The 27458-nt window shown below is 44.2% G+C and overlaps 1 protein-coding gene across 2 annotated transcripts; it reads left to right on the top strand.

The window, feature by feature from the left end:
- Positions 1–102: 102 nt before the first annotated feature.
- On the top strand, positions 103–27440 carry GSS (glutathione synthetase). 2 transcript variants are annotated; one of them, XM_027069925.2, is made up of 13 exons: positions 103–225; positions 2941–3075; positions 8650–8795; positions 11893–11968; positions 12259–12398; positions 13079–13195; positions 17748–17828; positions 17931–18008; positions 20330–20396; positions 23592–23786; positions 24191–24272; positions 25724–25913; positions 26482–27440. In XM_027069925.2, exons 2-13 carry the CDS (start codon positions 2947–2949, stop codon positions 26579–26581), a joined length of 1401 nt encoding a protein of 466 aa, XP_026925726.1. In that variant the 5' UTR covers positions 103–225; positions 2941–2946; the 3' UTR covers positions 26582–27440. The 2 variants fall into 2 exon arrangements, with proteins under 2 accessions (XP_026925726.1, XP_026925725.1); XM_027069924.2 differs by having other exon boundaries at positions 26891–27440.
- Positions 27441–27458: the final 18 nt, after the last annotated feature.

The raw sequence follows: 27458 nt of genomic DNA on the forward strand, positions 1-27458 counted from the left end.
TGGATCCAACCGAGGAACCCTTAACGCCAAGGCTGCTCACGTACGGACTGACCCTTCCCGGTCGCCGTCCAGCTCCACAGGCACGTCTCCGCCCCCGCCCTGCCCTTTATACCCCCACTGGCGCAGTCTGCGCAAACGCGTTGGGTCGCATCGAGGCCCCGCCCCCTAGACCTTGGGTTACAGCGCGAGGGGCTTGAGTACCGTGCGCGGCAGGACGACGAACCAGTAGGTTGGGGAAAGGCAACGGCGGCCGGCAAGGGCCAAGCTTCTTCGGGAGGATGTGAGGGAGGGTTCTGGCCAGCTATTGGAATCCTGAAGGCTAGGAGATGTTGCAGCTCATGCCCTTTGCAGGGAAGGGGAAACTGGTGACCATTGAGGGGGTTGGGCTGGTGATTGTGGATCCCAGATCTCCCAGATCTCCTGATTCCAGATCGGGCCGGTGTCGGGGACACCGTGCCAGTGAGCCAGAGCCGCAATTAAAAAAAGAAAGAAACTGGGAGCGATTAGAACCAAACTTTGTCTAGAATGGGAGTGAACGGGCCCATGAAGTTGGGCAAGCCTGGACAGGAGACGGGTGTTTATACTCCGAGCCTCATGCAGACACTGGCCTCGCCCTCAGGATAAAGTCCGACTGGGTTTTCTTGTGGGCATTTTAAGATCTGGCCCCAGTCTTTCATTCATCATCCATTCATTTAACATTCATTGAATACAGTAGTAGGTGCTGGAGGTAGAGAAGTGACCAAGATACACAACAATTCCTATGGTACAGGGGCAACTAATGGGCTGTAGAAGCCCTGGGCGGAGAACAGGGACAGCTTCTGAAACACACAGTGAACGCTGGTCAGGAGTGGTGGGGAGTGTTCCAAAAAGAGACTACAGCACGTGCCAAGCCTGGGAGCTGGAGAGAGGCTTGTGTATCTTGGTTACTGGGGATAACCTCACTCTTGAGTCTGTTTAGCGCCCAGGGAGATGATGGTAGCTGGAACAGGCATCTGACAGTGGAGGTGGAGACAAATAGAGGAATTCAAAGCAATCTATATTTAATAAAAACTACAGGATTTGGGGAGACTGGGGTGTTGGAGAGAAGTGTGTACAAGGCTTGAGTGCCTAAGTGGGGTTCATCAGAGGAGGAGCAGATTTGTGGGGAGACGACAAATTCTATTCTGGTTCTGTGGAGACTCCCAGTAAGCAGTTGGTTATTACAGTTTGGAAGTCAGGAAAGCACCACTGTGAAAGTATAGATTTGAATGTCCTCAGCAAAACAAACAAAGCCACAGGGTTGAGACTATAGAATGAGAAAAACAAAGGGCCCAATCAGCACTTTACATAGTGATTATCTTTATGTTTTATCTCTTTGTATCCTCAGTACCTAGTCAAGGGTGTGGCAGTAGATGCCATTCAGTGTTTACCAAGTAGACAAAAGCCCAACCGCAGGCAGAGATGCTGGAATCCCAGAGATGTTAAGAGATGGGGGCTAATGGAGGGTTCCATTGCTCTAATGTCAGTCATAGGTTCTTGTCCTGGCTCTGCCACCAGCCTGCTGTGTGACCTCCTGACAAGTCTTCCACCTGTAAAGTGGGTATAGCCAAAAAGAAGCTCCCATGTATAGAGCTACAAACCCTGCTGAGGAACTACACACAGATTTTTCTCATTTAATTCACATGGGGACCTTATTTATGAAGGAAGTAATATTATGGGCTCAAACCCATATCTGACTGACCCCAGGGCTCTACTATGACTCTATAGTCGTAGAGCCCTTATCTGTGTCTCATTGGACAGAAATGTTGTTAGGATCCTCTTGAAATTACATGGTCATTCTTTGAAAACGTTGTGCTGAGGCCAACAGATTTTCATAATTGGTTTCGCACCAATTTTGTTATAAGGGGAAGGAGATGGAACTGAATGTTGTTCTCTAGTTTGTTACTTGTTCTCTAGCTCCCTTTCTGGGGACAACTGAGCTGGGTAGCCATGTTCTTTTCCTAAAATCAAATGACAGTAGGGCAAACCAAAATTAATAACTGGTGTTTCCAGATTTTTATTCAGATCTTCTTAAATCCCTGAGGCCTGCTGCAAAATTAGTATCAAGGTGTTAATTGGTTCATATCTGTGTGTCTCTGGGCAGCCAGTTGGACTCCTCATCCTATTACATTGGGCACTTGGGTTTCAGTTATTTCTATTCTGCTAATGTGACTTCTCAAAAATATTTTGTCTTGCTGCTGTGATGATAGATGTCCATATAGGGAATGTAATCATGTCCTGCTAATGAGCTTGCTTCTGCTTAGTGTGAGGGAGGAGTTCACCTTATCTGCATTTCATAGTATTCTACAAAGGGATCCTCCTACCCCCACCCCCCACATAATTTGAGATTTGCTGACCTGGGTTGTTGGAGCTAGAAGGGGAATTAATACTCTCTTGCAGTGATTTTAAATTTGTTAAAAATACAGAGCTTTAGCCCTTCCCTCCACTCATCAGACCTCTTGCATGAGAATCTCTGAGTGGAGCCCAGGAATATGTATTCTTTACCAGGCTCCCCAGAATATTTAGCCAGATTTGGAAACCACTGGTCTACCTCATACCCCTTGTTTCACAGGTAGAGAATCTGCAACTCTGTGAGGGGAAGGAACTTGCCCCAATCACATATGACATTAGTGCCTCTTTCTCCAATGTAAAAGGCCTGGGCTGGGAGTCCTGAGACCTGGGTTCAAATCCAGGTTTTACCAGTCTGAGATTCCACTTCCTTACTGTAAGAATAATGCCATCATTGTATTAGGAACCAAGAGAGTGGCAGTGGAAATGCTTTGTCAGGCTTTCCATTTTGCACTCATGGAAGTTGAGAGCTGCCATCCAGTGTTCACTCCCCTGTACCACACTGCCAGTTTCATTGGTTTCTGGGTGGGCCCCAGGCAACCCATCACCAATCATTCCCCTCTCCTGTTGCAGGTTGGGATGGCCACCGGCTGGGGGAGCCTCTTGCAAGATGAGCAGCAGCTGGAGGAGCTGGCACGGCAGGCTGTGGACCGGGCCCTGGCTGAGGGAGTGCTGCTGAGGACCTTGCAGGAGCCCAGTTCCTCCGATGTAAGCCCCTGACCCCTCCTCACAAGCACTGACGACACTGCTCTGGATCCTAATGCTCACTTTCTGGTCCCTGCCAGGCTAAAAGCAGCTCCTTTAGGTCGAGACATCTTTTTTGCTTTATTTTATCTTTGTCAATAACTAAAATTGATCTCTAGATATATGTAAAAAGCCTGCTGAGAGTAATCATAAAATTTAAGTCTGGGGTTTCTAGTATGACTTAGGTAAGTTACATAACCTCTCTCAGCTGCAGTTTCTTCATAGAATAAAAAAGGGATAATAATGGGACCTGCCTCTTCAAGTTGGTAAGAGAATGAGAAGATAATTCATGTGAAACACTTTGTCCAGTGAGCTATTATTTTTTAAGACTACCTAATCACACTGCAGAGGGGGAGTATATCTGTACAACTGGTCTGTGTACATCCTTCTCTGTGCATTTATATACATATATGTGTATATAAAGAAATATATGATTTTCTTTTAAGTTTTTTTTTTAATGTTTTTATTTTTGAGAGAGTGTGAGTGGGGGAGGAGCAGAAAGAGAGGGCGACCCAGAATCTGAAGCAGGCTCCAGGCTCCAAGCCGTCAGCACAGAGCCCGACGGGGGACTCGAACTCACGAACTGTGAGATCATGACCTGAGCTGAAGTTGGACGCTTACCGACTGAGCCACCCAGGTGCCCCTTTTAAGTTTTTTTTTTAAAGTAACCTCCACATCTAATGTGGGGCTCAAACCCATGACCCTCAGATCAAGAGTCACATGCTCTTCCAACTGAGCCAGCCAGGTGCCCCAAAATATATGGTTTTCTAAAACACAAATTGGATCACACAGATCATGCAGATTATTTTGTGATTGTGTTTTTGTTTTTCATTTAACAATCTGCGGTTGAACTCTTTACAACTCCCTCCATTAGGATTAGCTTCATTCTGATACAGTGTTCCATATATAAATGAATCACATTTTAACTTTCCTCTATTTAGGTGATTTTTAACGTGTTTTTTTAATGCCCTTTTTTTTTTTAAGTTTATTTATTTGAGAGAGAGAGAGAGCTTGAGCAGGGGTGGGGCAGAGAGAGGGGGAGAGAGAGAATCCCAGGCAGGCTCTGCATTGTCAGCGCAGAACCTGATGAGGGGCTTCAACCCATGAACGGTCAGATCATGACCTCAGTCGAAATCAAGACTTGGACACTTAACTGACTGAGCCACCCAGGTACCCCTGATTTCTAATGTTTTATGATTATAAACAGCATTATAGGGAACAGCTACATACACGCCTGTTTGGGTACTTCTATAGGGTTGATGCTTTTAAAAGTAGAAATGCTAAGTCCAAACCACGTTTTTTAAAAGTCTCATCCTAAAAAAAAAAAAAAAAAAAAGTTTTTATTTTGTGACTGGTAAGACATTGTCATAGTTCAAAATTCAAAGGACAAAGAGTTTAGAGTTTAACCCTCTCTTCTATATTCCCTAGCCATCCGGTTCTCCTGACCTGAAGACAAGCTGTGTTTTAGTGTTTTTGTTTATTCTTTCATATAGTTTACTATAGTTTACTCATAACAAAAAAAGTATATATTCCTTTTTCCCACTGTTTACACAAAGAAGCATCCTAGACAAACTCTTTTGTGCCTTGCTTTTTTCTTTTTACTTACTAGTATACCTTGTGACAATCCATATGAGTAACTAAAGAGCTGCCACCATCTTTTTTTTTTTTTACTAAGTTAAGGGCCTGGTGGAGAGTCCAGACTCATAAATATTTGCTGAGGCCTGAGTGAATGAGAATGGCTGTTACCTAAGGTAGGCTGACATTGTGGAAGGTCTGCCTCTGGCTTTGGGAATATAATTGCTTGCTTTGTGAACTTTACATTATGTGAACTGTTTGTCTGAACCCAGGATTAAGCATTTTCCCCTCCAAGACTTTTTTGTTCTATTAATCAATAGGTATTGTGTGAAGGTCCAACACTTGGTCTTTCTGGAAGTTAATGGAGCCTAGAAAAGGCATAGTCCTCAGTGAGATTCCCAATTCAGAGAAAAAAGACAGGAAATGGGGCACCTGGGTGGCTCAGTTAGGCGTCCGACTCTTGATTTTGGCTCAGCTTATGATTTCACTGTTGGGTTTGTGGATTGAAGGTCCATGTCAGGCTCTGCGCTGACAGTGTAGAGCCTGCTTGGAATTCTCTGTCTCTATCTCTCTCTGCCCTTCCACCACTCATGCTTGCTCTCTCTCTGTCTCAATAAATAAATAAATAAATATCAAAAAGAAAAAAGACAGGAAATATGTGTATGTGTATGGATGTGAGAAAGAGAGATTTCAGTCCAAATCTTTGTCAGGTGCCTGTTTTATGCCAGGCCATTCTAGGCACTGAGGACACAGGTGAGTCAGCCAGAGACTCTGGCCACTAAAGCACATGGTCTGGTTGGAGAATGTGCCACAAGACAAAATTAAATGTCAGTTCTATGAGGAAACATAGATAGTCTGCTGCACAATATTAGCTACTGTTTATTATTGACTATGTGCCAGGCACTATTCTAACAGCTTGAAATCACTAACTTGTTTAAATTTCACAACAGAGATGAGGAAACCAAGGCCCAGAAAGGTAAAGTAACTTGCCTGAGGTCATTCAAATGGTTGTGTAATTGGCAAAGCCAGAATTCAAACCCAAAGAGTTTGCCACCTGACTTCATGCTCTGAACTTCCATTCTTTACTGCCTCTCTCAGGAAACTGTATGGGACACGTAGATGAAGGAGCAACTCATCAGTTGTATTTGAACTAGATCTTAAAAAATAAATAGAAAAGAACAGCATAACAGAGGGTCTAAAATAGGAAAAGGCACAAAATGTTCAAGAGAATGCAGCTGAATATGGGACAGAAGACAGGTCGAAGTCAGATAATCAAGAGGCTTTGAATACTGGGAGGAAGAGGAACATGAACTTTATCCTGTAGGTAGGGGTGACAAACCAAGTGCAGAATTAATAGCTGGTTCCTGCAGATTTAGGGAGTTAATTTAAACAAACAAACAAACATGAACAGGCTACACAATTTAAAGGGAATTCAGTGTAGAATAAGTCTCCTCCCTCTAGCCACTGTTTCCTTCCCCAGAGACAAGCATTGTTAACAGTTTTTTCACCAGTGTCTTTAAAATGTGAGGCCCAATGTTTGTTTGGGTTTTTTTTCATGAAATAAAAAAAATCTGGCCCCTCAGGTGAAATAGGAGCTCTTCTTCCCATCACTCTTTGTTTCTTTGACTATGAAGGAGATCTTTTATTGTCATGCACATGCTACCGTTTTTCTCAGAGTAGAAGACTATTACTCTGTGCCTGTGTCTCCATAAAAAGTTAAAAGACTGTGTTTCAGCCGTTGGCCTATACACAGTGGAGAACAGCTGTATACTATGGATCCCAAATTCAAGTGGGCATAATGAGTCATGGGGACAGAGGCAGAGGGAAGTCTTACTAGGAAAAGCCTCTGGGAGTTTTTCAGGCCAAATGAGACTTGTTGGAAGAAGCAGAGTTCTAAGTTTTAAAGCCAAGGAATGCCCTTATTGTCATCACACATGCACTCAGGGTATTAGGTCACCCCCTATATAATCTGCAGTAATTCCCAGCCTAACACAGAAAAGCTTCAAGCTGAAAAAACCTTATTCTCACAAATATCCTTCCTCACTTTTGTCTTCTGAGATTTTGAGGAAGGTAATTTGGGAACTATCTATGAAAATTTTAAGTGGATTTACTCTATCTGACATTTCCATTTTTATAAATTTATAATTTATGGACTTTTTCACACACAAAATACCTAGAATATATACTCTAGGATATTGATTGAAGCATTGATTGTAATGAGGTGGGGGGAGCAAACCACCTATATGTTCATAACAGAAAGCTAGATTCAGGGGTGCCTGGGTGGCTCAATCAGTTAAGTGTCCAACTCTTGGTTTTGGCTCAGGTCACAATTTAATGGTTCATGAGCTCAAGTCCCACATTGGGCTCTGTGCTGTTAGTGTGGAGCCTACTTGGGATTCCCTCTCTCTGGCCTTCCCCCACTTGTACTCTTTCTCTCTCTCTCTCAAAATAAACAAATAAACTTAAAAAAAAAAAAAGAAAACTTGAATTAATAATTTTATATCCAAAGAATGGAATACTCTACAGGCATTAAAAAGAATGAGATCTATTTGAACATATATGGAAATGTCTCTGAAATATTTATAAGGCAAAGGACAGAACAATATATGTGCCATGTGCTTCTGTGTGTGTAAAAAAAGAAAAATGTATATATACATATAGTCTAAAGAACATGTGAGACACTAGTATACAATTTGCTTCTGGGGAGGAGAATTGGGTCATCAGGGAATGAGACATACTTTTCACTATGTATCCTTCTGTCTCTTGAATTTTGTATCATTTGTTTGTATTATCTGTTCAAAAAATATTTTTAAATATATAAATGCCAAGTTCTAATGTCATAAACTCATACTATGATAATGGCAAATTGATATTAACTCAGAGGTTAAACTCAGGAATACATCATAATATAAGTCACAAGGTCATTTTATCATCTCCTACCCAAATTCTAGTTCATTTGTTGTTGTGAATCTCCAAATGCATTATCCCCTTCTAGAAATAGTGTTCCAGATGGGTATTTGGGTTTCCTGGTTCTGCCAAAGTCCAAAGAACTCAGAATGCAGCCTAACTCCAGGTCTGGCAACCTGAGTCACTGTCTCCAACACTGGGGAGAAACCACTCCTAACTTCTACTCTGGGGGTCAGAGATCACTTCTGATACAGCCCTATCAGCAGGACTCTTCCCTCTGCCCCAACCAGAAGGCAAGGGGGCTGGGGTGGGAGATCCTGGCACGAGGGTCCTGGGTTTAGGACCCTGGCTAGGAGCTGTGTGTGTGTGTGTGTGTGTGTGTGTGTGTTGTTTACTAACCACCTTGGTTCAAACCCCAGTGCCATGTAACAGCTTTATATAATTTTGGACATGTTACTTAATCTGAGACTCAATTCCCTTTATCTATTTATTAAGAATAGATAATAATAGGGGCGCCTGGGTGGCTCACTTGGTTGTGTCCAACTACGGCTCAGGTCATGATCTCACTCTTTGTGGGTTCAAGCCCTGCATCAGGTTCTGTGCTGATAGCTCAGCTGGAGCCCGCTTCTGATTCTGTCTCCCTTTCTCTCCGCCCTTCCTCTGCTCGTGCTCTGTCTCTCAAAAATAAATAAAACATTAAAAAAAAGAACAGATAATAATAGTATCTGCCTCACAGAGTTAAATGACGCATCCATGTAAGGTATTTAAAACAGTGCCTTGTACACAGTAAGTGCTCAATTTTTTGTGGTTTTGTTTATTTGTTTTGGCTGTTTTGCTTTTTTTTTTTTTTAATGTAAAGAGATAAAATATTAGAGTCTGAAAGTTCCCTTTATACCCCTTCATCATCCTGTTTTCTCCCTCCCTTCACAGAGGTAACCACTATTCGGCAGTTTGTGTGTCAATAAATGTAGGTTACACTTTTCATGGGGTTATGTTTACAAGAAAACAGCCCATTCACAGGTGTTCTACCCCTGCCCGCTCTTTCTCCTTGATCAGGTGGTAAGCTATGCCCCATTCACGCTCTTCCCTTCACTGGTCCCCAGTGCCCTGCTGGAGCAGGCCTATGCTGTGCAGATGGACTTTAACATGCTGGTGGATGCTGTCAGCCAGAATGCAGCCTTTCTGGAGCAGACTCTCTCCAGGTACTGGGTGATGGGGCAATAGGGGCCGGGAGTTGCTGGAACCCAAGGGACTGGAAGACTGAGGAGCCATGAGATGTTGCTCTGGCAGCTGACTTGGTGGGGTTGGGGACAGGTACCCCCCAGAAGAAACAAAAGTAGTAGAACAGAAGTCAAGAGGGCTGGCTTTTAATCCTGGCTCTAATCCTCATTTATATGGCTGCAAGCAAATTCCTTTCTTTCTCTGTGCCTCAATTTCATCTGTAATGTAGGGATGTTGGCGTAAATCTAAGATCTCTTCCAATCACATTCTGTGATTCTCTGATCCATGGCCCCTTGCTTTGATGACTGAGATTTCTATTTGGAATTAGGGAATGTCAGCATTGTTTTAGGGAAAACAAAGGGCAAAGGAGATTACTGGGGTTAAAGTCAGATTTCTAACTTCTTTTCCTCAACCCTCTTATCTCTGGGTGAGATGGGGGGGTAGACTGGGCCCCACCCAGGGCATGAGGATACAGAACTCCTGAAATGGTTCACCCCATCTACCCCTCTCTCTTCTCCCTTAATACTTTTTTGATCTTCAGGCCCTGGGACAAGGGAAATTTCTTTACTTTCAATTTCTTTTCTAATGTTTATTCATTTTTGAGAGAGAGAGAGAAAGAGAGAGAGAGAGAGAGAGAGAGTCTGAGTGGGGGAGGAGCACAGAGAGACACACACAGAACTCGAAGCAGGTTTCAGGCTCTAAGCTGTCAGCTCGAACTCATGACATGAGCCATGACATGAACTCATGACAGAGCTCGAACTCATGACATGAGCCAAAGTTGGACACTCAACTGACTGAGCCACCCAGGCCCCTCTCTTTACTTTAGAATTAAATTCTTTATTTTTTAAAAAAATTTTAATGTTTGTTTTTGACAGAGAGAGAGCATGAGTGAGGGAGGGGCAGAGAGAGAGGGAGACACAGATTCCGAAGCAGGCTCCAGGCTCTGAGCTGCCAGCACAGAGCCCGACGCGGGGCTCAGACTCACAGACCACGAGATCATGACCTGAGCTGAAGTCGGACGCTCAACCGACTGAGCCACGCAGGCGCCCCAAATTCTTTATTTTAGAATTAAATAAATAAATGTGTGTGTGTGTGTGTGTGTGTGTGTATACATAAACAGACTAGACATATATACTTGCATGTCTGATTAATTTTTCAAAAGAAAACAATTATTTTGTTAGAGACAAAAAAATTTTTTTAAGATTTTATCTTTAAGTAATCTTTACACCCAACATGGGGCTTGAACTCAAAACCCCGAGACCAAGAGTCGCATGCTCCACTGACTGAGCCAGCCAGCCACCCCAGAGATACAATCTTTTAAAAATGTGCACATTGGTGTGAAGGTGAATATGGGAAGGGATCATAATGGTAAGAAATTTGGAAACCATTGACTTGAAACTAAAAATGCAATGAGTTATGAATGTACAAACCCTACCACCACCTTCCCCCCAGGTCTTTTTCGGGGTGGGCGTGGCTTTTGTACCTCGGATTCTGGATTGCAGAATATATGAGCAACCTGATTTATGACCTTTGCCCTAAAGATGCAATTATGTGGAGACCTTTCCTGCAGTCCATGTCTGCAACCTTGCCTTCCCTGTTTCTCTGTCCTCTGAAATACACACAAACCCTAGCTTGTACGGGAATAGAGCCCTAGTATCACATGTGCTAGAATAACAGCCTGGGACCTAGGTTGAAGGGCACACCTCTTCAGTAAAGCAAAAATGTGTCTCAACTTTCTTGGAGGCTGAAGCCCAGCTGGGGACTCTCCTCACCAAGGGCTGGGAAAGGCCTCATGAAAGAGCTGGCTGGGGAACAGAGGAACTGCAGGGCAGGCCTGAGCTACATGAGCTCAGTGGGGTCCCTGTAACAAGTGAGGAAAGTGAGTTAGGCTTGAGCAGGGATGTAGAGACTGCCCTGAATCTTGACAGACAACAAGTGTGGTGTTAGTTACCTGTGGGTGCCTCTTCCACACTGGATGGACTCCTACTTCATATAACATGTCACAGCAGCACACTGGGCCATGATGATGAGCTACCACAGATAAAGTCTCTACCCTCATGTGGTTTATAGGCAAATAGGAGAGGTGACATTAATTATCACAGAAATAAAACAGAAACTTAAAACTAATCTGTACTATAAAGGAGAGGTCCACAGTGTTCTGAGAGCACATGGCAGGAGGATCTGATCCAGATAGGGAAGGTTGCCCTGAGGAAATCATATCATATGAGGACTGGCTGAAGAAAAACAAAAAGGATATTTAGCTTGAGTCAGAAGAATGCTTTGGTGCACAGAGCATAACTGCTGTCTTTTAATCTCTGAGAGTTGCTGTATAAGAGGTGGAAAAGACTTGTCCTTGGAAGTCCCAGAGTGTAGGAGAAGCTATGGAGAGTTAATGTTATGTCGACCAGAAGGTTTACCAACCATCAGAGATATTCAAAGATGGAATGGTTTTATCACATGACATTTCTTAGTTTCTCTCAGGACCAGACACTATGCTCAGTTCTGTACATATCTCATTTACCCTTCACCACGACTCTATGATAGAAGTAAAATTATTTTCCTCTTCATCTTTCATTTTTATCTTTTACAGATGAGCAAACTGAGACACACAGTGAAATAATTCTCTAAGGTTGCCTAGTGGTGAGTGGTAGAGCCGGGATTTGAACCCAGGTTATCTGGCTCTAGACCTGAGTTCTAAACCACTATTGTCTATCAGGTTGATGTGGCTGTTCAAGTTTGGGTCAGCAGACTGAGATTCAGGAGGCAATGGATGAGGGTAGAACTATTTGATCTTTAAGATCCCATTTAGCGGGGCGCCTGGGTGGCGCAGTCGGTTAAGCGTCCGACTTCAGCCAGGTCACGATCTCGCGGTCCGTGAGTTCGAGCCCCGCGTCGGGCTCTGGGCTGATGGCTCAGAGCCTGGAGCCTGTTTCCGATTCTGTGTCTCCCTCTCTCTCTGCCCCTCCCCCGTTCATGCTCTGTCTCTCTCTGTCCCAAAAATAAATAAACGTTGAAAAAAAAATTAAAAAAAAAAAAAGATCCCATTTAGCCTAGAAAATGCTCTATTTCCTCCTCCAGCACCATCAAAAGGGACAACTTCACTGCTCACCTCTTTAACATCTACAAGCAAGTCCTGAAAGAAGGCATTGCTCAGGTAACCAGTCCCCACTCCACCCCAATCTAGGACCTGTCCCTCCCTTTTTTTTTTACCAGAAGAAATTGGCCCAGGCCCTGAGCTCATGGAAATCTGCCTCTTGTTGGTCTCCACTAGGTTTGTACATCAGTGACCAATCCTGGGATGACCAAAAGAATGATTACACTAGGTTTTGGAGCATTAGCCTGCAACTCTGATCTCTATGTAGAATTCATGTTACCTGTCTGTTCTCTGGCTAGGCCCTCAATCAGCCCTGGGCAAATGTATTCAGCCTTCAGTTTTCCCCACAGACTGTGTTCCTGGGCCTGAACCGCTCAGACTACATGTTCCAGCGCAATGCAGATGGCTCCCCAGTCCTGAAACAGATTGAAATCAACACCATCTCTGCCAGCTTTGGGGGCCTGGCCTCCCGTACCCCAGCTGTGCACCGGTGGGTCCCCTGGGCAACACTGGGCACACTGGTGGGGTGAAAGCCTAATAGGCCTACAGTCACAGGCAGGAACAGGGATCTCCAATTCCAAGTATTTCTTCCCAGGCCCTGGGTCATGTGTTTCTCCTGTAGCAGTTTCCACTTGTAATTAGGTCTTAGTATGTCAAGGAGAGAAGGGACCTCACTGTTCATCTAGTCTTGCTCCCTCATTGTATAAAGTAGTATTCCAGCTTGAAGAAATAGTACCTGAGTGAGAAAGAGCTTGGAAGGCCTGAAGAGAGGTCAGAATCCATGGCAGAGAGGGATCAGTAGCTTCCCATTGGAAGGCTTGACCCTAGTAGCAACCATTTCCAGCCAGCAGTGACGCTCCAGGTTGCTGTGATTACAGATGGTTGGCAGCAGGATTCCAGATAGCAAGCACTGGTGCTCAGGGAAAGGCGTTCCAGATCATAGGGAGGCTGGTATAGAGTAGAAACACAGGGTCTTGGGGCTCTGGACATATACACGGAGCCAGGGTTTGGGTGGCCCCGTATATTCAGGCCTGAGAAGCATGATGATAAGATGCTTTTTAGTGTTCAGCTAATTCTCCAAGTGATGTTCCTGTAAGGATCTGTGAGTCACAGGCAGAGAGGGGTCTTCTAGATCCATCCAGTTACTGAATAAGACATCTCTTCCAACAGACATGTTCTCAATGTCCTGAGTAAGACCAAAGAAGCTGCCAAGATCCTCTCCAATAATCCCAGCAAGGGACTGGCCCAGGGGATCACCAAGGCCTGGGAGCTCTACGGCTCAGCCAAGTAAGGGGGAGAAAGAATGGTAGAATCCTGCTTTAGATTCAGCATTCGTGGGTGCACTGCAAAGCAACTTCTTCGCCTGACATCTTTAGGAAATGAGGGATTTTTTTTCCTGGAAATAGAAGCTTACACTTTCAAGTACCAGACTTTAAGGGGTTTCTGGGCTTCCTTCTTAAATAAGAGACACAGACTATAATTTAATCTTGTTGTTGGCTAGAGGTCACAATTATCTGTTAATGATTGCATTACTGTTAGTGATTGTATCTTGATGTAATACAGAGGTGCTATCTAGACTTAGAGAGGCATGTGAGGCTGTCTGCCTGCACTAATGGCCCCAACTGTTAGGCTTTAAGTTCTTATTCCTTTTCTTTCCAGTTTCCCTGTCTCCCTACTATCGGTTCTTACTTCCTACTGCTGTCAGTGTGCTTTAATTTGGAATCCTCCATTCCCATCCCTGTACCTCCTTTCTGATTTGCTATGGTTTGGGAAAGCAAGTGGTCTGGGTTGTCATGTACCATCTAATGAGTGTGAGGGCCTCTTTGATAAGTAAATGCATAAGCTTTGACTTAGTGATTTTGTGGTGTCTGTTGTAACTGCCTAGAGGCATTTTTTGCTCCCTTCCTATTTTCAACCATGTTCCAGATGTGTAAAGATGCCAGGTAAGTGACTTCTGTATATATAGGGGGCGGCACTGTACCAATAGTTACTGCAATGTTTACTTAGCTTTAATAGTTAACCGTTAATGAGCACTGACTGGTGCCACACTTTGTGCTAAGCGCTCTACACGTAGGATCTTATTAGATCCTCATATGAAATATTTCAAGGTAAATACCACCCAACTCCCCCCATTTTACAGAGAAGTGAATGGCTCAAGGTCAAATGGTTGGTGGTAGAGCCCATTGTCCACTCCCTCTAGAATCTGCAACCTTAATCACTTTATTGCCTCTAAGAGAGCCTCTCTGGGCTTGCTAAGCTTCACTAAGACTCAAGAAACTTCGGACTCTGAATATTTAGAAGGCATAAGATGAATAGTTAACTCTTGGTTAAGTGTTTTTTAAGAGACTGAAGCCAGGAAAGGGTCAGCTGGGGAACTACTGATGAAAAAAATGCTGCAGAGGGTTTCTCCAACCAGGCTGTGAATAACATGGGAAGACTCATGTGCCTAGAACTAGGCACTGGTGGGTAGGAACTATGGGGTGCCTGAGCTGGGACTGGCTTCTCATTTTGAAAGTCAAATAGGCATTTCTGCTGACCTAGCATATGACCTTTCTTTTCTCTGACGGTTCTTTTCTCTGAGCAGCAGTTTGTAAAAGGGGGATGATAATAATAAAACCTAAAAGGGTGGTAGTGAGAATTAAATGAAATCTCATGGCTTTGAAAAATGCTTTAAAAAATCTGGTGAGGAATGGAAAAAAGACAGTCTCTTTAACAAATGGCATTGGGAAAACTAGACAGCAACATGCAAAAGAATGAAACTGGACCACTTTCTTACACCACACACACAAATAAATTCAAAATGGATGAAAGACCTAAATGTGGGACAGGAAACCATCAAAATATAGAGGATAATATAGGCAGTAACCTCATTGACAATGGCCATAGCAAGTCTTACTAGCTATGTCTCCAGAGGCAAGGGAAACAAAAGCAAAAATAAACTATTGGGACCTCATCAAAATAAAAATCTTCTGCACAGTGAAGGAAAAAATCAGCAAAACTAAAAGGCAACCTTTGGTATGGGAGAAGATATTTGCAAATGACATATCTGATAAAGGGTTAGTATCCAAAATATATAAAGAACTTAATAAAACTCAACACCCAAAAAATAAATAATCCAGTTTAAAAATGAGAAGACATGAATACACATTTTTCCAAAGAAGACATCCAGATGGCTAACAGACACATGAAGAGATGCTTAATATCAATCATCAGGGAAATATAAATCAAAACTACAATGATATATCACCTCACACCTGTCAGAATGGCTAAAATTTACAACACAGGAAACAACAGATGTTGGCGAGGATGTGAAGAAAAGGGAACCCTCTTACGTTGTTGGTAGGAATGCAAACTGGTGCAGCCACTCTGGAAAACAGTATGGAGGTTCCTCAAAAAGTTGCACTACTAGGTATTTACCCAAAGGATATAAAAATAATGATTTGAAGGGATAAATGCCCCTGATGCTTATAGCAGCATTATCAATAATAGCCAAATTATTGAAAGAGCCCTAATGTTCATTGACTGATGAATGGATAAAGATGTGGTGTGTGTGTATGTATATGTGTGTGTGTGTGTGTGTGTGTGTGTGTGTGTGTGTGGTATGTGTGTATATATATATATATACACATATATATATATATATATATATATATATATATATAAAATGTAATATTACTCAGTCATCAAAAGGAATGAAATCTTGCCATTTGTAACAATGTGGATGGAGCTAGAGAGTATTATGCTAAGGAAATAAGTCAGAGAAATACAAATACCATATGATTTCACTCATATTTAAGAAATAAAACAGATGAACATGGTGGGGGTGGGGTGGGTTGGGAAGAGAGGCAAACCAGACTCTTAACTACAGAGAACAAACTGAGGATTACTGGAGGAGAAGTGGGGGTGGGAGAGTGGGAGGATGGGCTGAATGGGGGAAGGACATTAAGCAGAGAACTTAACGTGATGAGCATTGGGTGTTGTGTGTAAGTGATGAATCACTAGATTCTACACCTGAAACTAATGTTAACTAACCGGAATTTAAAAACTTGAAAGACTAAAAACAACAACAACACCCCTCAGGATCATTATGTGGTACTTCCAATAGTAGTAGTAGTGGTAATAATAATAATAGTAATAATAGCAGCTACCATTTAAGGAGTACTAATTTCATTTTACTGAAGGGAAGACTGAGGGGTCAGAGAGGAGGAATAACTTGCCAAAAGTCACACAGCTAGTAAGTTTAGAATTCACGTCTATCTGCCTTTAAAGCCTGCATTCTTTCTACCATACTGTTCTGCCTCCAAGAGGAATGGTCCCATTAGAATGAGTAGGGATAAGAAAGAAGGATTCTTGGTATAAAATGTTGGGAGCTATTATCCGGAGTCCTCACTCCCAGCCAGCACATTACTGCCACTTCACCTTCCTTAGCTGACACTTTCCTAGTCCTGTTCCCAAAATACTGTTCAGAACTGAAGGCAGGAGGAGGTAGAATATGTTTTCTGAGTCTGGCTGTGATTATTTGGCAGAGGGCAGGCTGACTTAACCAGGGAATGCGGTTCCACTTTAACCTACAGCTTCCAGCCTCCCTCCTCCGCCTCTTTTTGGAGGTAGGCCAGCCTGGGCTAGGTGCCACCTTCCCACCCATGAGGAGAGCAAATCAGGCTGCAATATGAAAAGCAAGGCCATTGGCCCTTGGGTGTCTCAGGGCAAGATGGCTTACGAAAGCACCATTTCTAGCTTGTCTCTCAGAAACCCAACTCAAAGCTAAGACTCAGCTTAATGTCATGTCTGACCCTCAAGAGATTTCAGGCAAGCCAGGAGAGGAGGCATACTAGGACCTGTATTTCAGCTAAGTGGAAAGGAGTCAGGCAGAATGTAGTCCAAGAGGTTCAGCTGAGGCAGAGAAAAGCAGAGACAAACAGACCAGAGGCCAGTTACAGGAGGAAGGAATCCACACTTAGATTCCTAAGCCCAAATCTGGCCACCCAAGAGTCTTAGCAAGAAGCTATGGGCGAAGAGCAATACGGCTACAGCAAAAATGGAGTTTGGTACTCCAAACTGAGGGCTCAGAGAGGTGGAATAACTTGCCAAAAGTCACATAGCTAGTAAGTTTAGAATTCATGTCTGAATCTAAAGCCTTGTCCCTCAGGTAACCAAACAGACAGTTCCTGGCATTAACTTTTTCCTTTGTCCTTGAGCTCCTCCTTCTTTAAGAATTATGTTGATAGCAGAAAGAAAGAGGTCAGGTAAGCCTCAATGATACCATTAATACTGTGGGACCAAATGTGTCCCTGTGTAGATCACAGTAATGTTGGGAGGCCCCAAGAGATAATTCCTTATTTATGGATGGCTCTATAGGGTTCTGTAGGATTTCCATTGACTATTATAATGTATCATGCAAGAACCACACACTCCTTTATTATATGCTTTACAGTCTAGTAATAGGGTCATTAGCCTCCAACCCCACACATATTCTATAAAATATTCTTCAGTACTTTCATCTGTTTATTCTTCCAGAAAGATTTTAAAATCATTAAGTTTTAAGAAAAGGTCGTCTTGGGTTTTTGAGATTTTAAATCTAAGTTTTAATTTGCATAGAAAATTAACATCATTACAATATTTCATCTACCTACTTGAGAAGGAACAGAGACATCTCCATTTTTTCAAGTTTCCTAATTTCAGGAAATAATGTGTTAGAGCCTCAGGTATCGCCTGAGACCTTTCTGATTTGAGAGAATATCTGCTCTTTCAGGGAAGGTGTGTTCTCCTGAAGGTTGTTGGATGGAGGGAGGACAAGCTTTGTAGTCACTTCAGCCAACTGTGCTCACTCTCTCCCCAGCGCTCTGGTGCTACTGATTGCTCAAGAGAAGGAAAGGAACATATTTGACCAGCGTGCTATAGAGAATGAGCTACTAGCCCGGTAAGTAAAGGAGGGGAGACCTCCAGATAATGGCCCTAGGCTTGTGAAGAACTACTCAGAACAGAGCATCCATTACCTCTAACCTTTGCCCATCTTTCCCAGGAATATCCACGTAATCCGTCGAAGGTTTGAAGATGTCTCTGAAAAGGGGTCTCTAGACCAAGACCGAAGGCTGTTTATGTAAGTGTTCAGGGAGCATTACTACTTTAGGAAACTTATTCTGCTACCCATTTCCCCCAGTAATCCTTTCTTCTAGGAGATGTGATGGCTTGCTTCCTTCTCTCTGAATTTTAGGGGCAAAATACCCCATCATCTCAGGAAAGTCTGGAGAAGGCTTGGTCATATTCTGCTTCTAAAAGGTTGTATCAGAGCTATTGACCTTTTTCTTTCTTTTTTTTAGACAGAAAGTGCAAATGGGGGAAAGGGACAGAAGGAGAGAGAGAATCCTAAGCAGATTCCACACTCAGCACAGAGCCCAACACAGGGCTCAATCCCATGACCCCTGGCATCATGACCTGAGCTGAAACCAAGAGTCGGATCCTTAGCTGATTAAGCCACCCAGGCACCCCAGAGCTACCAACATTCTTGATAAGGGCCTTCTTAAAATAACCCTGGTTTTCATATGTCCCTGGACTCCTAAAAGCTTTCTTGCCCCTCTTGGTAGCTATCAGGCCTGGACAGTTGGGCTGAGCAGTCAGGGAGGAAGAGGAATAGCTTGCTCATTCTGTGATTGATCTGGGAGCTGCTCTCTGAGCTTAGGCAAGACATTATGGGGCCTGGATTTGTGTTCCACGCCAGGCCTTGTGCTCCCCCTGCAGGGGGCTTCCACCAAGTGACTTTAGTACCACTTAGTTGGGTAGCATGTTTGCAACACACATATTTAGACCTGGAATTTTATAGGTTTTTTTTTTTTTTTTTTTTTTTAATTTGTGATTCTTCTTCTTCTTCTTCTTCTTTTTTTAAATGTTTTATTTATTTTTGAGAGAGAGTGTGAGCAGGGGAGGGGCAGAGGGAGAGGGAGACAGAGAAGCCCAAGCAGGCTCTGTGCTGTCAGCACAGAGACTGATGCAGGGCTCAAGTTCACAAACTGAGATCATGACATGAGCCGAAATCAAGAGTCAGATGCTTAACTGATTGAGCCACCCACATGCCCCTAATCTGTGATTCTTAAAATTAAGGACCTCCATTGAAAGGCCCCTAGGTGGCTCAGTCACTTAAGCATCCAACTTCAGCTCAGGTCATGATCTCACAGTTCGTGGATTCGAGCCCCGCATCAGGCTCTGTGCTGACAGCTCAGAGCCTGGAGTCTGCTTTGGATTCTGTGTCTCCCTCTCTCTGTGCCCCTTACCCACTCACATTCCGTCTCTCTCTCTCTCAAAGATGTTAAATGAATAAACATTAAAAAAAAAAAAAAAAGAACCTCCATGAAATTTCATAGTACCACTTTTCTCAAAATGTGCTTTTATCATAACAAAGTCATTAATTTACTTTCCAGACAGTATCAAATAAGCCAAAGAAAGGGGAAGGTCTTTAAAAAGACAGTCTCGGACACCTGTTGGGATGAGCACTGGGTGTTGTATGGAAACCAATTTGACAATAAATTTCATATTAAAAAAAATAAATTAAAAATAAATAAAAAGTCTGTGTCTTAACTAGACTCATAATTTTGCATCTCTGCACCCTTATGCCTACCATTTCAAAAAATCTCAGCCTGGTTTCAGCTACTTTTTTTTTTTAATGTTTATTTTTGAGAGAGAGAGAGAGAGAGAGACAGAGCACGAGTGGGGGAGGGGCAGAGAGAGAGGGAGACACAGAATCTGAAGCAGGCTCCAGGCTCTGAGCTGTCAGCACAGAGCCTGACAAGAGGCTCGACCTCATGAACCATGAGATCATGACCTGAGCCGAAGTTGGATGCTTAACTGAGCCACCCAGGCTGCCCTTAAGTAGTATAATGCAAGGTGTTTTGGTAGGCATGGCAATATGATTTTGAGGCTCAGTAATTTTTAGCCCACTTAAAAAAAAATTTATCTTGGGGTGTCCAGGTGGCTCAGCTTATGGGTTCAAGCCCCACATCGGGCTCTGTGCTGACAGCTCAGAGCCTGGAGCCTGCTTTGGATTCTGTGTCTCCCTCTCTGTCTGCCCCTCCCCCACTTCTGCTCTCTCTGCCTCTCTTGAAAATAAACATTAAGAAAAAATGTTTTTTTTAATTTATTTATCTGATTTGATTCTGGTTGCTTTCTTGCTTCCCTGTGGGCTTCCTACAATGACTCTAGATCTAGAATATTCTAAAGCATTCTTCACTGCATACCTTCATGTTTTTAGTGGAAGAAGTAGTGGTATGGGTATATCTACTTTCATTGCTTCCAGTGAACCCCTGACTAGGCAGCCTGTGTGGTCTGGCTTTCAAAGAGGACAAACTCATTTGGATGCACTGTGAAATATACTGAATCACTCTATTAGTTATAATTTAACATAGCCGCATTCTCCATTCTGTGTTCTAGGGATGGCCAGGAAGTTGCTGTGGTTTATTTCCGGGATGGCTACATGCCGAGTCAGTACAGTGTACAGGTTGGTATTCTGTTAGACTATTCTCTGCCTCCTAGGACCCAAAATCATTCCTTGGAGACCCAGCTCAGGTATCACAATAACCTGGGTTTTTCCCTGGGCCCTGCCCTCAGTTCTTCCTCAGGGAACTTACTGCAGGAACCTCTTATTCTCCCACAAGCTTTTTACTATCTGTCACTCTCTACACACTGTCTTCTAGACTCTGAATCCTCAGGTATCTATGTTGCTTCAGCCATTCACATTGTTTCTAGGGATATACTGGCAAATGTTTTTTTAACGTTTGTTTATTTTTGAGAGAGACAGTGAGCGGCGGAGGGGCAGAAAGAGAGGGAGACTCAGAATCCAAAGCAGGCTCCAGCCTCTGAGCTGTTAGCACAGGGCCTACGTGAGACTTGAACCCAGGAACTGTGAGATCATGACCTGAGCCAATGTTGGATGCTCAACTGACTGACCCACCCAGGAGCTCCCTGGCAAATGTTAAACAGTCATCTTTTTAAGGGGGAAAGCCCCAGTTTGTGGCATTTGCTGATTTCTATGGTATACTCCCATCATGGCCCATTTCAAGTTACCCAACTTTTCTTTTTTTCACTGCTTCAGCAAGAACATTTGTTTTTTCCTTAAAGTTTTTATTTTTAAGTAATCTCTATACCCAACATGAGGCTCAAACCTACAACCCTGAGATCAATAGTCTTAGGTTCTATGGACTGAGCCAGCCAGGTGCCCCCGACCTACTTAACATTTCTGAACCCAGAGATGGGTACAATCAGCTCTGGGTAGCTAATGCAAACCAGTTCCACCATACCACTGACCAGCTCCTTCCTGCCAACTCTTACTTCTCTTTTATCTGTGTTAGAAAGTTTTTCTGTCCATTCATGTTAATGACAGTAATGATGATACCACCTTATCTTGCTATCCTACCATGTAGTTTCAAAATTACTTTCCACATCCATTATTTCATTTTATCCTTACAACCACTGTGTGAGGTATATAATTATCGCCATTATACAGACGGAGAGACTAAGATTTGGAGAGATTCAGGGGCTTGGTCTAAGATCTCACAGGGAGTTCCCAGGCTTTCTGATTCTTGGTCCACTAGCATATCCAACATATTGTTCTCTGCCTGCCCCTAATCCATAGTATGCAGAAGCTAAGAAGCCCTGCTTTCACTTGGGAGAAATAAGTTAGAAAATACCATGATCAGTATGCCTGGGGTCATGAGCCTTTGGCTCTGCCTGTGTGTGACCATGGACAGGTTTCTGACCCTTTATGGGCTCAATTTCTGTAAGCTGAGGAAACTATACTCAAAACATGAGGGAGCTCCTTCCAGATCTTTAATTTTTTGAATATAGGATTTTCCCTAAGACCCAGCTGAATAAGGAACCCAACAGTTCCATAGAGGTGGAAGCTCTGTAGAAGGTCCTTTCCTCTAGAAAGTGGGTAGGAGTGGTGGAAACTTGCTGACTAGAAAAAGATAAAACTGTCCATGGGGAAAATGGATCCAGGCTCCAGGACAGGGGATTTGGGGGATCTAGGCTCCAGGAAGGGGCCAAAAAAAAAAAAAAAAAACAAACCTTTAAAAAGAGATTGAGCTAACAGGGAAATAAGTCTGTGCATAAGGAGGAGGACATATTTAGGGAATTGAGAAACTCACACAAGGTTTAGAATTTGAAGATAAATCTGCAAAGCTTAGTGACTTGTTAGTTGATGTTGGGAATGCCCCTGCTCATCTCTGAATTTTGCTTCCCTGCTTTTAACAAAATGGAGTACTTCTCTGGGTTTATCTCTGATGTTCTGGGCATCAGTAACTGCCTGGAACATCAAAGGTGGTTGAGATTCTTGGTAAAGACCAGGCAAATATGCTGCAGGTGGACTGTGTATCAAAGGGAGGACAGCATGGGTGGTTGTGGATGTTGCTCCTTAGGCCTTAGCCTTTATCCTGCTGTGGTCAGTTTGATGTGGTCTGGAGTTCAAGGACAGGTTATCCCCCAGTGTCTGAGAATGGGGACCTCTGCTGTTTACCTGCCTCTCACACACTAAACTCTTAGCACATCAGACCATTCATCCTATGATTACCCACTTGCAGGCTTTTGCTAATTATTCTGCTGAGTGTCTTCCCTATTGACCTGTCAGACCCTACTTGACTACTCAAATTTCACTTCACTAAACAACAATAACAAATAATTACCGAGCACTGTGTCAGACAGTGGGGATACAAAAGAAACAAGACAAGTACTGGAGCTCACATTTTGGTCAGGGAGATGGTCATCAGAAAGTAAGAAAAAACAGAAAAAAAATTTTTTTTTCTAGTTGAGGGAAACTCTTTGAATAAAATAATAGAGTGAAGGGGCATCTGGGTGGCTCAGTCAGTTAGGCGTCCGACTTCAGCCCAAGTCATGATCCCGCACTCGTGGGTTCAAGCCCCTTGTCAGGCTCTGTGCTGACAGCTCAGAGACTGGAGCCTGCTTTGGATTCTGTGTCTCCCTCTCTCTCTGCCCCTCCCCTGCTTGCACTCTGTCTCTCTCTCTCCCAAGAAATAAATAAATACTAAAAAAAATAATAGTAATTAAAAAAATAATTGAAAAGATAAGAGAATTATGAAAAACCCACATTAAATAGGGTGGTTTGAGCTGAGACCTAAGAATGAGAAGGATCTAATCATCCACTGGAAAAGCCAAAAGGAAAAGACTTTCAGGCAGAGGGGAAAGCAGCAAATGCTAAGGCCCTGAGGTGGAGTGACATCTGTATGTTTGAGGACTGACCGGCCTGTATGGCTGGACTATGAGAGTGGGATGCAGGGAGGTCATGAAATTGACATGGTTGAAAGAGGGACAGGAGGCAGATCCTGCAGGGTCTTGTGAGCTTTGGTAAGGAGTTTGGATTTTATTTGAAGTACAGTAGGAAGCTGAGCTCATACACAAGTGTCTCACCTCTTTCAAACCTCTTCATCTACTTTTCTATGCCCTTGTTATTTCCCTTTTAATTATAGTCATGTACCATTGTGCTAAACTGTGAGCTCCCTGAGGGCAAGAATCCTACATATTGGAAGAATCCACATCTGCCTTACAAAGAGATGCAATGACCCTGGGAGATGATGAATGTGAAGAAAGAAAGCATGATACCTGGCATCTGATGGATGCTCAGTAAAAGCCAGCCAAAGTGAAATGAAGTAGAATTACTTTTGTTTTCTTCCCTCTGCAGAACTGGGAAGCACGCCTGCTGCTGGAGAGGTCATGTGCTATCAAGTGCCCAGATATTGCCACCCAGCTGGCTGGGACAAAGAAGGTGCAGCAGGAGCTGAGCAGAATGGGTGTGCTGGAGATGTTGCTCCCTGGCCAGCCTGAGACTGTGGCCCGCCTCCGTGCCACATTTGCTGGCCTCTACTCACTGGACATGGTGTGTGGGCTGCCTCTTTCTTCCACCACAGCAGGAACCCAGAATTCAATGTATTGGGGAGGCTGGAGCTGGTAGTGGGCTGGAGTCCATTGTAAGCTCCCTCAACAAAGGTAGAGATCCAAATAAGAGGTGGAAAGAGGAAGGAGCTGAGGAGGACAGCAAGAATTGGGGAATATCTATATGTGTTTTCCATGCCTCCTACTGTGGAGCCCTGAACTGTTGCCAGAGAAAGCTTGTTTTCATTGTACTTGCTGCCTTAAGGGGTTTGTTGGGGGTGACATCCAGATAGTAGCATCTAGCCTCACTCCTGTTATTCCTCTGATGCTGCTCTGCACAACCAGCAGGACCGCAGCTCCTGCCCCTGGTTTAAGACTGCTGGTAACTGCTTTCTTGCCTCCTGCCAGGGTGAAGAAGGGGACCAGGCCATTACTGAGGCCCTTGCTGCCCCTAGCCAGTTCGTGCTAAAGCCCCAGAGAGAGGGTGGAGGTAGGTGGTTCCCCCTTGGTAGGGCTGCTCAGTGGAAGGGAAGTGAGCAAGAAGGCTGTTACCATTGCTGACTCACACTTGCTATGGGCACAGTCCCAGGCTCTAGGCGACATAGGATGAACTGACACAGGCCTTCACCTTGGACAATGTCCCAGAAGACCCTGTGATCAAGTGATATTGAGCACAGAGGGACCTGATTAACTGTAACTGGAGGGTTCGTACAAGTTTAGTCTGAGGTGCCTGTGACCAGATTGTGGGGAAGTGGGATAGGGCATATCAGGAGGTTGGATAGGGCATATCAGGAGGTTGGATATCTTGCTGCCTGGTTTGAACTCCTTGAGGGCAGGGATCATGTCTGTCCACAGACCCAGAAGAAATGAGTTTTGATCTTGGTCTTAAGGGATAGGTAGGAGTTTACTAGGTGGAAAAGGAGGGAGAGTATTCCATACAGAAGGAGTAGCCTCAAGGAGAGGCACTGGTCCATGGACGTGTGGTACATTTGGAGATTAATGAATACTGGTAAGACTGAAGTACAGCATGAGAAATGGGAGGAGGCAGGGATTTGGGCTGGAAAAGATGGTTTGGGACATGATTATAGAGACCATTAAAAATATGTAGGAAGTTGGATTTTATCCTAAGGTAGTGGGAATCCATTAGAGAGATTTAAGGAGGAAAGGGATACACATCTGATCCAGGATCCATGTTTCAGTCATGGTAAAGTATGTCCTGGATGAGGGGAGACACTGGCAACAGACATCATAGAGGAGGCTGGTATAATTGTCCAGAAGAGCAATGTAGAGGCCTGGGCTAGGGCTATGACATTGTAAGAGTACAGACTGAAGAGACACGTCTGAGTTATTGACAGGTAATGGAGAGGGAGGAGTTAAATATGAGTCAGGATGCCTTTCACCTATTGGGAGCAGGAAGATCCAGGAAGAGCAGGTTCAAGACAGAAGCAATGAGTTCTCTTTGGACATGCTGAGTTTGTTTTGGGAGCCCATGGGGTACCCCTGCAATGTCAAGAACAGGGAGCTTAAGTTGAAGATTTGGGAGTTAACAAGTCATAGAATATAGATGGAGCCTTAGAAATCTCCCTGGCGGGGGGGGGGGGGGGGGGGGGGGGAGTGTGTTCATGGAGGAGAGAACAGGGTGGCAGGTGGATTCCTTGGTAATTCCAACATTGAAGAGGAGCAGGAACCAGTTAGGGAGGCTGAGAAGGAAAACCATAGACAAGTAGGAGAACCAAGGCAGGATGCTGTGGTGAGGTGTGTTTGCTTATGTGAGAAAGGGCTCTCCTATTAAAGTGACATTCCCTTCTTGGGAGCCAGGCCTGCCCTGGCTTCACTGAGCTGGTGTTAGAAACTGAGGCTGCTGCCTTGACCACAGAAATGGGGGCACAGAGTGGAGAAGGTAGGCAGAGGGTCGAGGGTGACTGGCCAGTGTTATTGCAGGTAATAACCTATATGGGGAGGAGATGGTGCAGGCCCTGGAGCACCTGAAAGACAGCGAGGAGAGGGCGTCCTACATCCTCATGGAGAAGATAGAACCTGAGCCTTTTGGAAATTGTCTGCTACGGCCTGGCAGCCCTGTCCGAGTGGTCCAGTGCATCTCAGAGCTGGGCATCTTTGGAGTCTATGTCAGGTGAGCCAGTCAAGAGGGTCTCCTCCTTGCCAGTCAGCCAAGTGAGCCTGGGGAGGAGAACTGGACAGGGAGCAAAAATCCTGGGCTTCAGTCCCAGCTCTGCGAGTCCCGAGCCATGTTACCTGTTTCCTTATCTAGTAAATGAGGCCAAGGACCCAAAACCTGCCCACCCACAGGGCTATCAAATGAAGCCCAGATGACAAGTGCTTTGCAGCTATAAAGGAAGTTCCAAGTAGTATCAAGAAGGATGAGAAAGTAACCCTAGATTATAAGGAGACCCCAGGGAAGAAGAGAATTTGGGTCCAGTTTCCAGGCCACCAGGGGTTCTGGAGAAAGGTGGGATGGGCCAGCTAGAGGATAATCAGTTGGCTCTGAAAGACTGAGTGGCCCCTGGTTTGGATGTGAGCACTAAAGAAACAGGAAGAGAAGACCACTTGGGAATTTTTAAGGAATAGTTCCTGGTCCCTTAAACCGCTTCCTGCAAAATATGCAATCTAAGATCAAGCAAGTAGGAATATCAGATCCTACCATGCTCCTGACCTGAGCCTTCCCTCTAACCACTTAACAGCATCTCTGCCTGCCATGTTCCCCCAAACCCAACTACCACCATAGCCATCTTGACAGAGAGGGAGAGAAGGAAACTTACAGCTACAGAACATGAAATGTGAGCCTGGCATCATGCTAAGTGCTTTTCCTGCTTTATTTAATCCTCGTGACCATCTTGCAAAGTGAGAGGTATTATCTCTATTTTAAATTGAGGAAATTGATATTGAGAAAGGCTGAGTAACTTGCTCAAAGACACAGAGCTAATAATTTCCCCAAAACAATGCAAACCCAGATCTGATTATAAAATCCTAGCACTTTCTTGGGTGTAGTCGGTCACTCATATACTGCTCACGTGGGACCAGGGAAGGATTTGGCTGTGGGGGCTGAGTCTTGGTAATGGAGTGGTGTGTCTTCTGTCCCCCTTTCTATAGGCAGGGAAAGACACTTGTGATGAACAAGCATGTGGGACATCTGCTTCGAACCAAAGCCATTGAGCATGCAGATGGTGGAGTGGCAGCAGGAGTGGCAGTCCTGGACAACCCGTACCCTGTGTGAGGGCACAGCCAAGCCTGCCCAGATTTTGCTCAAGAGACCTTCTATCCCTCATACTTGTCATTCCTCACCTAGCCCCTCTGAGGGTCTTCCCTCCCTGCACCTTGGGAAGGCTGGTCTCTTCTGTTCAGGGAAGGGTGAATGCTGGGTCCTTTTCTCCAGCTCTCCCATCTGAGGACCAGAAAAGCTGTTTCCCTTAGGTGAGATCTACAGGCCCCTAAATCCTCAGAGTGTGGGTATAGCTGAAAGGAAGCTGATTTGAGGTAAGGGTCCATAACCCTGTCAACCGCCTGTCAGCTCCTCATCAGCCTTTTCAGCAGGTTCCAGTGTCTGACCTAGGATAGGACTGAGAGGTAGGAGAGGGACAGTGAAGGGGCACAGCCTTTCCCTGCCTCTGCCTTAAATAAAACTATGTTGTTGATTCTGTGATTCCTTGGTTTATACATT

This window comes from Acinonyx jubatus, chromosome A3, assembly GCF_027475565.1.
Source record: "Acinonyx jubatus isolate Ajub_Pintada_27869175 chromosome A3, VMU_Ajub_asm_v1.0, whole genome shotgun sequence".
NCBI lineage: Eukaryota > Metazoa > Chordata > Mammalia > Carnivora > Felidae > Acinonyx > Acinonyx jubatus.